We start from the raw sequence: 15,591 nt of genomic DNA on the forward strand, positions 1-15,591 counted from the left end.
TACTGTGTGGGGGTAGCTATGGAGAGCATTATACTGTGGTGGTCAGCTATGGGGGGCATTATACTGTGTGGGGGGCACTATACTGTGTGGAGGCAGCTATGGGGGGTATTATATGGTGTGGTTGCATTAAACTGTGGGGGCAGCTATGGGAGGTATTATACTGTGGGGCATTCATGGGCTCTGTAGTGCAAGGCAACTGGGCATAAACGTGCGCAGGGGTTTGGTGGTGTTGGGGAGGGGTAGGGGGGCCGAAACTGAATTGTTACACCAGGGTCCATGAGCCTTTAGCTACGCTCCTGGTCCCAAGCAGAGTGCTAGAAGTGCTGTGCCCGTTACTATGGCTCTGGCGTTGCCCCTGACAACACTGTCCATATATGGACAGTGACGTCAGGGGCTTCTCCTGAAGCGGAATCCCCAGCCAGAGCGTCGGCAATACTCTGGCTGGGGATTCCACTCCTAGGGAGGGTGGCTTTGTGACACTACCAGGGGGTAGCTGTGTGGCACTACCAGGGAGGGGGGCTGTGTGGCACAACCAGGGAGTGGGGCTGTGTGGCACTACCAGGGAGTGGGGCTGTGTGGCACTACCAGGGAGTGGGGCTGTGGGGCACTACCAGGGAGGGTGGCGATGTGGCACTACCAGGGAGGGGGGCTGTGTGGCACTACCTGGGAGGGGGCTGTGTGGCACTACCTGGGAGTGGGGGCTGTGTGGCACTACCTGGGAGTGGGGTATGTGGCACTACCTGGGAGTGGGGACTGTGTGGCACTACCTGGGAGGGGGCTGGGTGGCACTACCTGGGAGGGGGCTGTGTGGCACTAACTACAGAGGGCACCAAATTTATGGGGGCACAAACTGGGGGCCTAACTTCTATATAGGGGAATAACTAGTGCCTAATGTTTATATGGGGGCCCAAAGTGACGTTTTCTGCCATTTTACTGCCGCTGTGGGTTGCCCCGCAAAGGGCCCTACTAAGTCTGTGTCGCCCAAGGGCCCACAAAAGCCTGGAGCCGGCCCTGTGGATAGTGATAGTACATCTGCTTATAGGTCAACTTATATATGAGACCTGACGTAAACATCAACCAGCCTGTTTTAGCAAAAATGGACTTACTGATATATATTGCAGAAGTATTAATGCAAAACCAGGATATATAGCAGGGCTGCGGCACAGACAGTACAGTCATATATATTTGCTACCAAGAAGGTTTAGTTATTAAATAACCAGGATGAGAACATATAAAGTGTCTTGCTGTCGAGGTCACGGCTCTGAATTGTGCACAGATGATAAACCAGGTGGACTAATATTTGCCTTGGCCCCACCGGATCGCTATAATTCTTCAATTGGCCAAACACTGTACTATGTAATTGTGAGAGCAAAGTGCCAGCCTTACAACATGGCTATATAACCAGGGTTCTGCCATACAATACTCACATTAAAGGGGTTATCCCATCATAATGTTCTATGATCCAATAATTGGATTGGACATAAAAATGATTGTGGGGGTGCGACCACTGGTACCCCCACCGATCAATAAAAAGGACTTGCTATAGTCCCATTCACCAGGGGAGCAGGCCACACAGGATTTGTCACTCAGACTTCTGAGCTATGTAGAGATACAGAAACAGCCATGTATTATTGCCCTAAAGAGTGCCATGGTCTTCTTATTTGGGGAATCAAGTCCAAGCTCAGGGACCATCAATGATATCAACAGATGACTTTAGGTGGATGTCCCGTCTAAATACAATGTAACTTCTATACTGTATGTTGTTTCTCTTGAACTATATCTGACAGCTGAGATAAAGTATAATGTGAGGGCACCACGTAGTGCGGTACACAGAAAAATGGGTCCTCCATAACGGTGCCGGGTTTCGCTACTCAGAATAGAAGGGCCTGGTGTTTGTCTCCCCCTTTCCATGACTCTTGGGCCAATTCCCTTCCCTCTTATTTGCTAATAATGAAGTTCCTCTGAAGAAGGGAGTCCTGCACAGTAGCAAAGGGGATGGTACCCAACAGAGACCCTTCTCTCCAAGGGTCCCATAGCTTGGACTGCATCCATGGTACATATGCCCTTGGCTCCAATGCAAAATTGTGGTATTACTGTGACACGAGCGACCTCAATGTTTCTCTATGAGTAAAAAGCTGTGCGAAAATCCCCAAAAATCCCACATGTTCCCCCTTGATTTTCTCCCTCATTGAGGTGTCATACAAGTCAGTAGTTCTGTAATTTTACCTCCTCCTGCGGGCGACAAAAGTTCACCATGGAGTCCTAGCCTAAGGGCACATTCAGACGTGGCGGAATCGCAGTGGAATTCTCCAGCGGACGTTTTTTACATTTGTTTCTATACATTTTTAGGCAAGTTAGTTCAGACGTTGCGGAAATCTCCGCTGCGGACCATAGACTGCGGTGCAGAATTTTCCCTCCGCAGCATGCACTGTCTGTTGCGGAGAAGCAGCGGAATTTCACTGCGTATTTCAGCCTTTGCAATGCAAAAACTGAAATCTGTGGCAAGTCCGCTGTCTTTTCTGCAACGTCTGAATTACCTGGCAAATATGGAAATATTGGTGCAGATTCGTTGCATAATTGCCCCAAATCTGCAGCAACATTTGCAGCGAAAAAACTCCGCCACATGTGAACGTGCCCTAAGAATGTATTCGTTGTATTTCGCCGCTGAATCTTCGTTTGTATCGTTTACATTACATTAATGGTGGAGTTTATGGTGTTCGCATGATCTTTTATTTGGTGAAGGAAATTCTTCTCTGATTTGTGTGATGGTTTCTTGTTAATGTCCGGCTGTGAGATCAGTTACAGGAATGTTAAACATCCCATATTCTACGCATAGTTAATCCCCGTCGACGCTCTGAAGACTGCGGCAGAGACTTTTATATAAAATACTATTATTCTGAGAACAAAATACATTAGAGGCAGCAAAACAAATATAAGGGTAAAGATTAATATAAACAGCTGGAAGCAAAATGAAGGATAAAAATATTTCTCCTCCTTCACGGGATCCGTCTTTAGTCCTAAAAACTTCATTTCACACAACAGCGGGGCACGGCGTGGATCTAATTGATTACCTACGTTACAATGAATGAAAGGCAACCTACGCCAGATAATGCGGCTGTAACATGAAGGAGGGGTGCGCTTCTGCTCATTACATCTTCTTAAAGGAAAAAGGTACATTTTAGGATTCTTTTTAAATGAATTTGAGCCCTTTGTTCACACATTTATTTCCTTTTGTTTACGCAGCTCTTAAATACTCTGCAGTGCTGTACACAGACTTTAATCATTCACATCAGTCCTTGTCCTGATTGGAGCATGCAATCTAATTGCCCCAGGGATGATATGAACGCAAGACCCCAGTGACCCAAGGAAACATTGCTTTCCACCGAGCTCCATTGCTGCTCCACTGCTCAGGCTACTTTAGCATTTAACCCAAGAAATGCCATTGCTTTGACAACAATTGTTTTTGGATGTCCTGAGGGTGACAGTCATATAGAGGAAGACCCCGTGACTATGGTTGGCCCCACACCCTTCCCCATGTACCTCTGTCCACAAGAGCTATAGTATTAAAGGGGTTTTCCAGGCAGAAAAAGTTGGCCTATCCTCAGAAAAGGCCTCAATATATGATCGGTGGGGGTCCTACTCTCGTCTACAATAAGCTGTTTTGACGGGGTATTGGGGATAGGCCATCCCAAAAAATTTCCAATGGAAAACCCCTTTAAATCATGGCCTATCCTTAATATAGGACATCAATATTTGATTGGTGGATGTATAACCCGTGGTACCCCCACCACTCCGCAGAATGCAGGGGCCGCTGTGCTCCAGCACGTGCAGTACCTGCTTATTGTTTCTATAGGCACAGTGGCTCGTCCATACGTGCGGATCTGACAAATACTCCAGTCCTATTCAAGTGAATGGCTAAAAGTTCACACCGCTCTGATCACCTACATATGATCAAACAGTGGGGTAAAAAAAAATACGAATTCTGTATCATTGGATGTGTTTTTAGTAAGATGAATCCTGACCAACTTTACCAACTCCAATGTGGCGTTGAGTAATTTAGGACAGACTGGTCGCTAGGGACGTGCTGCCTGACAACACCATATAAAAGGCTGTAGTTGTTGGGCGGTGTATCCATGGCAACCCAACAAGCTCATATGATTCTGCTGTTGAGGTCAAAGCTTTAGGCTGGGTTCACACGAGCATGTTCGGTCCGTAAAGGACGGAACGTATTTCGGCCGCAAGTCCCGGACCGAACACACCGCAGGCCGCCGGGCTCCTAGCATCATAGTTATGTACGACGCTAGGAGTCCCTGCCTCGCTGCGGGACAACTGTCCCGTACTGTAATCATGTTTTCAGTACGGGACAGTAGTTCCACGGAGAGGCAGGGACTCCTAGCATCGTACATAACTATGATGCTAGGAGCCCGGCGGCCTGCACTGTGTTCGGTCTGGGACTTGCGGCCGACATACGTTCCGTCCTTTACGGACGTAACATGCTCGTGTGAATCGAGCCTTTCTGCTACCATGCTGAAGAGAAAAGGAACTTATCAGCAGTAACTCCATCCAATTCCTCATCTCAGTCTGGCCTAGTGTCCCTCTGATAACACTAATCTAGGAGGCCTATAGCTTCAACCTCCGACATTTATCTTCCAGTCCTTCTCCTTTAGGCCAGGGCGCCACAGTGACATATGATCTGCGATGTGTTGTGCCGCGATCTCAAGCAAAATTGCATCAAAAACTCGCATCCGATACGAGAGCTGCATTTGTTGGCAATAGGGGGAGAAACTTTAATGTAATTCCTGCGATAATCACAAAAAATTCAACACTAATTCCGAAAGGCTAAAATATGCTACATAGCGCTATATTGCAATGCAATGTGGCACACCAGGGAGTCCTGGCCTTAAAGGATATTTTTTATCTTTATATAAATAATGAAAAAGTTGACAACTTTTGAATATACTGTATTTTTTTTAAAGCATATATGCTTGCTGTCAGTGGATGGAAACATTCTTGTTTGCATTCAGAGGCTGATAACTTGTCACGATCACGTCCAACTTACACAGGTGCACATCTCGTTACACGTTATTACAGCTCTCCCTTGTAAGGGCACATTCACACGTGGCGGAATTGCTGTTGAGTTCCGCTGTGGACAGTCCGCAGTGGAATTCTGCAGCAGTCGTTTTTTTTCATTTCTTTCTATACATTTTTAGGAAACTTAGTTCAGACTTTGCAGAAAATAACTGTGCGGAAATCAGGCTGTGGTGCAGAATTTTCCCTCCGCAGCATGCTCATTACATTGCGGAGAAGAAGCGGAATTTCACTGCGTATTTCAGCCTTTGCAATGCAAAACTGAAGTCTGTGGCAAGTCCGCTGTGATATCTGCAACGTCTGAATTACCTGTCAAATATGCAAATGTTGCTGCAGATTCGTTGCGTAATTGCCCCAAATCTGCACCAACATTTGCAGCGGAATAATTCCGCCACGTCTGAACGTGCCCTAATGCGCTGTGGACTGTGTTAGTTGGGCATGATCTGGATGGGTATTTAGCCTCTGGATGTTAACGATGGTTCCATTCACTGACATCAAGCAAAGATCTTAAAGATAGTTAAAAAGTCAAACACAAAGTATATTAGAAAGTTGCAGAACTCGTCATTAATCAGTGATTCAGCTACATTTACATGAAACGAGAAAATCCCTTTAGGTTATTAAATTGGCATGGAATTAAACGGAAGAGATTTTCATATTAATGTGCAATAATAGAACACAAGGTGCCTGTCACCGCATGCCTGGTAATTACTATATTCCTATAATTGGTTCATTTGTGCCATTACAAGGCAGCGTGGTGGGTAAGTGGCAACTGACAAATGAATTATTAGTTACATTGTAGATTATTGCAATTTGTTTGTTTTGCGCAGTGTAGAGTAATAAGGGGAAAGACTATAATAATACGGGAGATCTCATACAAGATTTACCTGCAGGATCTGGATCTTTCCATTTCATTTTTAGGTTGAGGTTTGAGCATTTGTCATGTACAACATATAAAAAGAAATAAATTGCTACCAAATAAAGATACTTTGTTGTATAAATTTAATAAAACGGACAATTAAGTAATGATAGGCAATATCGAAGAATAGAAGAGCAATACGATGTATAAACTGAAATAACAACTGGCAATAAAAGCCTATTTCCTGAAATCTTTCTCCTTACAGTTCTATTGCTATGGTTGCTAGGAAAAAGTTAACATAACAACCAGTTATTGACATTCAGAGCCCTAAAAAATGTACTGGAGATTACAATAATTAAAGCAAATGTCTTTCTTTGAACAGTGAAGTGTAGCTCCACATTTTCACATGTTTTTACAGTCTATATTGACATATATTATTGATTAATATTGCTTTACTTAGCTTTAGTTGATCTTGTGTAACATTATGTGTTATACTCCATTCACATCCAAAGCTGCATGTGTTTAAAAGTTGAGTTCTTCTAAGGGCATGTTCAGACGTGGCAGAATTTTTCCGCTGCAAATGTTGCTGCAGATTCTTTGCGAATTTGCAGCAACATTTTTATATTTGACAGGTAATTCAGACGTTGCGGTTATCACTGCGGACTTGCCGCAGATTTCAGTTTTTTAATTGCTGAAATCTGCAGTGAAAATCTGATGCTTCTCCTCTGAAGCCATGCATGTTGCGGAATGAAAATTCTGCACCGCAGCCTAAATTCCGCACTGTTATTTTCCGCAGCGTCTGAACTAAGTTTCCTAAAAAGGAAATGAAAACAATGGAAAGAACGGCTGATGCAGATTTCCACTGTGGACTGTCCGCAGCGGAATTCAATAGGAATTACGCTACGTCTGAACATGCCCTAAGGCTATGTTCACACAGAGTTTTTTGACGCGGAAACTGCGCCGCAAAACTCGTCAAAAACGGCCCGAAAATGCCTCCCATTGATTTCAAAGAGAAAGTCTTCGGGCATTTACACCTTTGACATCAATGGGAGGCAGAGAAAGCATATTTCGCAGCGTTTTATGCCCGTGGCGCTCAATGGCTGCGGGCGAAAAACACAGCGAATAACGCAGCGAAAATCGGCGTGCAGGGAGAGGAAAATCTGCCTCAAACTTCCAAACGGAATTTTGAGGCAGAATTTCCGCCTGCAAAAAACTCAGTGTGAACATAGCCTTAAGGGCACGTCCAGACGTGGCGGAATTGCAGTGGAATTCTCCAGCGGTCGTTTTTTACATTTGTTTCAATACATTTTTAGGCAAGTTAGTTCAGACGTTGCGGAAAACTCCGCTGCGGACCATAGACTGCGGTGCAGAATTTTCCCTCCGCAGCATGCACTGTCTGTTGCGGAGAAGAAGCGGAATTTCACCGCGGATTTCCGCCTTTGCAATGCAAAAACTGAAATCTGTGGCAAGTCCGCTGTGATATCTGCAACGTCTGAATTACCTGTCAAATATGCAAATGTTGGTGCAGATTCTTTGTGTAATTGCCCCAAATCTGCACCAACATTTGCAGCGGAAAAACTCTGCCACGTGTGAACATGCCCTAAGAGTTCTTCCTTGAAAGTCTAGCCATGATATATGATCTATAGCCAGTATTATTAGTATAGCCAGAGGTCTTAGCTAGAGAGTGCAGAGATAGTGGTCGGCTCTGGTGCCTGAGGGGGTCCAAAGGCCCCTCTGCCACATAAGAAGACTCCAGTATTGGAAATGGCACATGGTAGGTGGGGGGCCCTGTTACAGATTTTGCATTGGGGCCCAGATACTTCAAGTTAAAACTTTGAGCACAACTAATATATACATTAAACGATGGTCTGGCAGAAAATAGCAATATCTTACTTGTCTCCATGTCTTCCCGCAGTCTGATGTTATGTACATTTCTTCCTTGTACTCCACCAACTGTGAGCCCAGGTTACCTTTATTTTAATAAAAATGAAATAATTAGAATACGAATACTAACACCTTCATTTATTTCTGTAAAAACTATTTTCTTGTTCATTTCCTTGAAGTTTTTGACTTCCTTGAAGTTCTGTGTCTTCTCAGATCCCACGGCATCTAGGACTGTTCAGAAGCGACACAGCAGGGAGCCAGCAAATATGTGTTTTATGCATGCAATTTAGCCGTATTTAGCCGCACATTAAATTTTTTTAAATAAAATGTAAATGAAAGGCTGAAAAAATAAAAATAAAATCTTGCTACATGTTCCCATTTCTATCCATTACTATGTTAAATCATTCTATTGTCAGCTTCCTACAAGAACGTACCACAATACAGAGGTGCTCACAACCCACTTTCACACCAAAGGCACAAAAACATAAACCAATAACAACGTGAACATGTTCTACATCCAAATTATTTTTATAAAAACAAATTAATATAGCTGTAAAAAATGAAAAAAAATTAGGTTTTAGAAGTGCCCGGTCTTCTTACCCATTCTCTGCCCTCTACTCAGTGCCCGCTCATGATTGAACTAAAGACGGGGAAATTAGAACCAGACGGTATTTACACTTGGAGGCCGGTGGCCTTAATTATTTTTATATAAGGCAGTGCGTGTAAGTTCCAGCAACGTCCTATTTGGATTGGATACTCCTTTTTTGCCTGGCCCGCTAGCTTTAGAAAAGTTAGCAGCGTTAGGACTAAACCAAGTGTGGGATTGGTGCCTGCAGGAGATTGCAACGGGCAAGGCAGCAGAGGCCAGCGACACTCCCATTCAGCAGCCAGATATGGCACACTGCGAGCCAGCACAGCCCGGAGAGAATCAAGAGTGTAAGTCGTTGAAGGATGCTCACTGAATTATTTTAAGTCATTGTCTGTCTGAGGCTTCCAGAACTAAATGTGAAGTCATGACCCAAAAGAACACCCTTTATTTTTTTTTAACACTGTTAGGGTTTTTTGTTATCTTGATTTCCCCAAAGTTGCAGCAAAAAAGAAACAAACAAATCCTAAATCTAAATACACCCTAAATCTGGCCGGTATTTTTGGGTGGAAAAGGTAGCAACCCTAGGAGTAATCTGAGACAGACTAGTTGCTATAGATCTTCTGCCTGACAACCCCTTATAATGGGCTGGATCCTTTACATCCAGACTTTCAGATGCTCATTAAAAAAAAATATTCGGACGACACTTCAATTTAAAACTTGTCTTTTTACTTCTTTATTGTATGTAATATTCAACCCCATGGGTTGCAGAGATTGGTTCATACACTTAGATGTGATCGATAACAGCTGGATCCTGAGTGTCAGAGACACGCAGGGCGAGCTTTCAGCCAAGCCGTCAGTCTTGCTGACATAGAATACATAGGATACATAGAAGCTGTATTTCAAAAAGTGCAAATTTTTTTTATAAGAAACAAATAAGAAGTTGCTTAAAATAAAATAATACATTGTTTAATTTAAAAAAAAAAAAATAGTTTAAAGCTTTACATATCCTTTAAAAAATGTTGTTAGTGGGAAATTTTGTGATTTTACCTTTCCGAAAGAAAGCTGGAAATAAAACGTTAACACAAAAAAATGCTACTTGAAATTTTTTTTTTCTTATTAGATGAATTTCCCATTTGGTTCTCTCTGCTCTACTGTCGAATAATCAGACTTAATGGATAATCAGAGAGGTCATTATGGGTCACATACATAAAACACAATAAACCACCTCCAAAACAAACTTGTTTGCATTTGACATTTAGATTATGCAAATAAACAGTATAAAATACCTACCGACCAACGTGTTCTAAAACTCCCGTAAAAAATTTCCTTCAATATTCCAATGTGACTCCAAGAACACATGGATGTTATATAAGTGTATGAATCCGACATAAAAAGATTCTTTCTGCATCTGTTTTAACATAGTAAATCAGATAAAGTAATATAAAAGACCTACCTGCTCCCATTATCAGGCCCGGGGCTGTGTCCTTGGTATGGACGGTTCCTGATACGTAAGGATTATCTGCCCAACGGAGATGAAGGTGAAGGTGGCATTCAGGCTTTCAGGATAGAAGAGAGATCAAAACATAGATAATTATTCCATTAAACATAGTTCATTGCAGTAGTGTAAGTTCTTAGAGAATACAAAGTACAACTTCTATATCCTAACACAAAATGAATATAAACAGGGACTTCTATTAACTTCCACCCACTCCCCACAATTGTCCTTCAGTCAAGGTATCTTCTGTGTCATTAATACAGGGACCACAACAATCGGCCTCTTTTACATCTCCAAGGAATACAAAGTTTAACCCCAAGATGGAAATAATAATAAGTTCTTGATTAAAAAGGACCTGTTACTTCTCTTGAAATGTCTGTTTTAGTAAATACTTATATTCCCCATAAAATAACAATTCTGGAGTATATTTTCTTAGAACTCTGCATTGTACCGTTCCTCTGTTATCCCTCCTACAAATTTATGAATAATTTGGGCGTTACCAGTTGGGGGTGTGTCCCTACAAAGACTTTCACTGTCCAATCAGTGCTGACAGTCTCAGTCTGTGTACAGACACGCCCCTTTGACAATTGTAACATACAGTTGTCAATTTATTCAACATTTGTAGGAGAAATAACAGAGGAACGTCACAACGTAACGTTCTAAGAAAAGATGCTCCAGATTGTTATTTCATGAGGAATACAAGTAGTTACTAAAACAGACAGGAGAGGTGACAGGTCCTCTTTACATATGACTAATCTGATTGATTCTGAAAGAAATGATTACACAGATTATTAGAGATTATTCCAGATTATTGGTCATACCACAATTTTCTTTGCTCTGTATGAAATCAGAGGCATACAGGGGTACAGTAGTGCCCCATAGAAGTCCACAAATGCCCTATTATGGCTCTAAATAATTTGTAGGTTTTAGGGAGCCGTTTTACGTTCACGCACAAGAGGCTTGATATTGAAAACGGGAGGATATATGAACTTCATTCTGTTTTTTGATTGACCAAGACTCATCTATCTCAAGAAATATTCAAATAAGCAAAGAAATAAGTTATATTAAAGTTGATTTTTTCTTTTTTCATCTTATATCATTCTTTTTTTAAATTTTTCATTGGTAAAATAATAATTAGGACAGCTGTTATGTCTAGACGGTGTATGTATAGATAATTCTGATCCTGAAAGTTGGCACCTGGAACTACACAAATTGTCTTATAGAATTCTAAAAATAGCTGTCAGTGATATATAACAGATATGATTGAAACTTACCGGTTTGCAGTTGGTTGGCTTGCCTGTCATGTCCATACTTGGTGGAGTCAGATAATCCCAATCACGACCCTTATTATAAGTTATAAGTGTGGTCACTTTACCCTCTATTTTTTGATTGGCCAGAAAAACACCTTTAACTCCTCTGACCTGTAAAATATAAGATGTAAAAGGACATTTACAATTTATTAAATAGGAGCAATCTAGAAAACGTTGGTATTATTTTCTCCCTCGTTGTTTTACATTATTTTTTATATTGTTTATTATATATGACCATCAGGACGCGTTGTGTTAATAAAATTCAGGACCACCTGGCGGCATTTCTTGTATCTGCTACACCTATACTAGTGTTATGTTGCCTACTGGTGACTCACTGCTTCCCTGACTCAAAACTGATACTGTATAAGGCCTCATGCACACGACCGGATAGTTTTTTACTGTCCGCAAATACGGATCCGTAGTCAACCGCAAGTTATCCTTATATCTGTCTTGCTGTTCGCAAATACGGTCTATAGTGCATGCGTATTTACGGATCCACAAAAAAAAAGTGAGACTACAAATGAAGTCACCAACATGTCACAACCACTTGAAAAGGTCGCATGATCGCTCAGGCACCATTTTCTTGGGGAATCCCCTGCTGTCGCATAGAAAAGTTTCCGCAATTACGGACGGCTACGGATGCAGATCAATAGCCGTCTGCAATTTTGCATGCGCCCATTCACACATAGACATAGAATAGGACATGGTCTATATTTTGTCCTATAGAAATGAATGGGTCCGCAGATTATCCGTAGTTACGGAACCGTAACGAGGCCTAACCCATTATCCAAAATAGTTCTCCTCTAGAAGTAAGAAAACGGTCTTTCTAGTGCCATCTGTAGGTGACTACCCTGTTCATCAATGTCTAACCCTCTATAGAGCTTCTATAAAGGGTCGGATGATTACTTACACAATAGGCACCTGTAGGTGGCACTAGAGACAGGTTTCTTACTTCTCGAGGAGAGCTATTTTGCATACTTTTCCCAGGGAGCATTGCTCTTAAGACTTCCTACCAGCTGGATCTCCGCAAGGAGAATCATTACATTTCAATAACCCATTATCAAAACCCTCTGTATATAGTCCAACATTTCTGCCCTCTACTATGATTTGTGTCATTATGTCAACCTCCCCTTTGACCACTGGCAGTTTTTATGCTGGTTTGTCTAAACTTTCACCTAAGGCTGGGTTCACACGAGCACATTAACGTCCGTAATGGACGGACGTATTTCGGGCGGAAGTCCCGGACCGAACACAGTGCAGGGAGCCGGGCTCCTAGCATCATAGTTATGTACGATGCTAGGAGTCCCTGCCTCGCTGCAGGACAACTGTCCCGTACTGTAATCATGTTTTCAGTACGGGACAGTAGTTCCACGGAAAGTCAGGGACTCCTAGCATCGTACATAACTATGATGCTAGGAGCCCGGCTCCCTGCACTGAGTTCGGTCCGGGACTTCCGCCCGAAATACGTCCGTCCATTACGGACGTTAATGTGCTCGTGTGAACCCAGCCTAATAGATAAGTCAGATTTTGTTGATCCTCTAACACCGCTTTGTAAATTCCCATTGCAAAATGCTTCGTGCTATTTTCAAATCTATTTTGCAGTTGCAATGGAGCGTAGATTGATTTATAAAAGCAGGAAATGTTTCTAACAACCTTATTTTCTCTAATGGAAGGGAAATCAGTCCTACATATACATATTTGCAATAGTATAGCTAGATGCAGAAGATGTTGCAGACCTTGGCGCAGGTAATGTACATAAGGGGGTGAAAAAACCCTGTGCAACATAAGTAATATAAGAGACGTGATAGTTGCGTTATCCTTTTACAGATCTTCACTTCACACCTTTGCATATTTGCCACATGGAAAAATGTCTTTGTAATTGCACCCTGAGAAATATTGGGGGTATGTGATATAAAGAATTATAACAAAATCAAATTTTATTCAGATTGCTAATATAAATCTATTGAAATAATTAATTCTGCAAATGTTGCCAGACCATAGTATAATATTTTATAATTATCTTAAAATAAATGTCCACCCTCGAACAGCATTTTGTATTAGTTTACTCTAGTAGGTCCAAAATTCGGTGCTGATTAATTTCTTAATATCTTTATAGCTGTCAGAGGATTTTTATCATACATACTTCCAATTCCTTGTGTTGTCAGAGTAAAATAATAAACTTCTTACTGCAGCTACCACTAGGGGGAGCTTAGGAACTTACTGCATACTGCTTATACAATAAAATAGTATGAAGTAAGCTCCTAAGCTCCCCCTAGTGGTGGCTTCAGGCCAACAGAATTATTTAATTTAACGCAGTAATAAAATAATATGCAGTAAGCTCCAAAGCTCCCCCTAGTGGTGGCTGAAGGCCAACAGAATTATATAATTATCGCAGTAATAAAATAGTATGCAGTAAGCTCCAAAGCTCCCCCTAGTGGTGGCTGAAGGCCAACAGAATTATATAATTTAACTCAGTAATAAAATAGCATGCAGTAAGCGCTTAAGCTCCCACTAGTGGTGGCTCCAGGTAGACAGAATGTCTTTTCATGCAATTTAAAGCTCTGTATCAGAAAAATAGAACTCCAACCTCTATGAAGATATATTAAGACATTAATCAGGAACAAATGTTGGAACTTAAAAAAAAAAAATTAAAGCAAAACAAAAAGATGCCGAAAGGGGGACATACAATTTACACCTTTAATACATTCATTGCTTCTTATACCCACACTTTCTCTGGAGCGGTGGACCAGAATGTAGCTAAGCTGTGAATTATAAAGGCATTGATGTCACCCACAAGAATTGTATGCAGACCCCCCGGACAGAAGATTATTATAGATTCACAGCTAGCAGCTTTTTCCTACTTTTATTTATATGTAAATAATCTGCACAATGATCCGTCCATTACCATACAGGCCTGTAATGCACTTTTAAATGTTTTTCAATGTCTGCCATAGGGAAGGTTTTCTAAATGTAAAAAGCCAATATTTTTCATATAAATATCCAAGTTCTTGTCAGGCACTAGAAGTAAAATTATAGTTTATATTCCTAAAAATCGTAGGGGCTTAAAGCTCTGGGAGACAAAGATTTAAGACAATATTTCTTCTTCTTCTTCCAAGCAGTAAAATATATGTAACAGCATCAGAGTGTGGAAATGGAAAATATGTTCACCTAAGAACCTCATGAAAAGCACATTATATACGGATGGGGATTTATGTGTTAGAGTTTATTTCCTTATAACACAAGATGTTTAATTGTTATAAATACACTGAGTACTCCTTGTGGTAAAATAGACAATTTCAGTTATGTTTTTTTCATGATTTTATAAAGTTTTATATTGTTATAGTGGCCACAGTGTGGATCATGGATTTTATATCTAGTTCAGAGAAAAGACTCTGCGGGTCCACCCTCCATCTATACAGATCCAGGGGCGGACATACCGCATGTGCAGCCGGTGCAGCTGCACAAGGGCCCCGCGTGGGAAGGGGGCCCGTTCAGTGGCGTAACTACCACAGTAGCAGCCGTAGCAGCTGCTACGGGGCCCGCGGCATGGGGGGGCCCGTGTCGCCCTGACAGGCACATTACATTTTATGTACCAGGCCTGGCGGCACGGGCCCCCTCATGCCTAGTAGCATCACAACACTAGGCATGAGGGGAGGGAGGGGGCGGGGGCCCGGTGATAGCCGCCACACTGCACTACCAATCGGGAGGGAGGGGGCGGGTGCCCGGGCCCGGTGATAGCCGCTACACTGCACTGCCAATCTGGCACAGATGAATAGGACAGGACGGCGATGCTGGTGGTAGGAGGAGCGCTCAGGCAGGGGAGAGGACAGGGGGCGGTGCGACGTAAGACTTCGGGCGGCTGGACAGTACAGTCAGGACTGCCGGAGAACTCATAGGATGAGCGGAGGACAGACACAGGACGAGTGGAGGACGTGCAGACTGCAGAGGACAGGTAGATGAAGTTAAAAAGTTCATGTCAGAAGGGAGAAGTTTTTATGTAGAAAAATCTGCCTCATAATTCCTTCCGGAATTTTGAGGCATATTTTGACCTGCCGGTAGAACACTTCCCGCGTTTTTCATTGCGTTTTTTTGTGGCGTTTTTCGGCCATCGGGCCGTGGGCAGGGAAACGCAGCAAAAAACGCATTTTCTGCCTGCCATTGTTGTCAATGGGAAGTCAGAGACAGAAACGCCCGAAGAAAGGGCATTGCGCTTCTTTTTCCCGCATGCGGTTTTTACTGCTCGCAGGAAAAATTTCATGGATTTCAATGGGAGGCACTTTCTGACGTTTTTCGCGAAAAAAACCTCAGTGTGAACTCCCCCTAACACAGGGGCGTAACTACTGCTATAGCAGCCGTAGCGGCTGCTACG

General features: G+C 42.4%; 1 protein-coding gene across 2 annotated transcripts in view; it reads right to left on the reverse strand.

The window, feature by feature from the left end:
- SORCS2 (sortilin related VPS10 domain containing receptor 2) overlaps positions 1-15,591 on the reverse strand; it is an 862,853-nt gene that overhangs the window by 81,931 nt on the left and 765,331 nt on the right. For both annotated transcript variants that reach the window (XM_075857659.1, XM_075857651.1), the window contains exons 10-12: positions 11,187-11,333; positions 9,871-9,973; positions 7,838-7,914 (exon numbers count right to left, since the gene is read on the reverse strand). In XM_075857659.1, the coding sequence (XP_075713774.1) occupies positions 7,838-7,914; positions 9,871-9,973; positions 11,187-11,333 (327 nt within the window). The remainder of the gene's footprint in view (positions 1-7,837; positions 7,915-9,870; positions 9,974-11,186; positions 11,334-15,591) is intronic.

This window comes from Rhinoderma darwinii, chromosome 1 (genome assembly GCF_050947455.1).
Source record: "Rhinoderma darwinii isolate aRhiDar2 chromosome 1, aRhiDar2.hap1, whole genome shotgun sequence".
Classification (NCBI taxonomy): domain Eukaryota; kingdom Metazoa; phylum Chordata; class Amphibia; order Anura; family Rhinodermatidae; genus Rhinoderma; species Rhinoderma darwinii.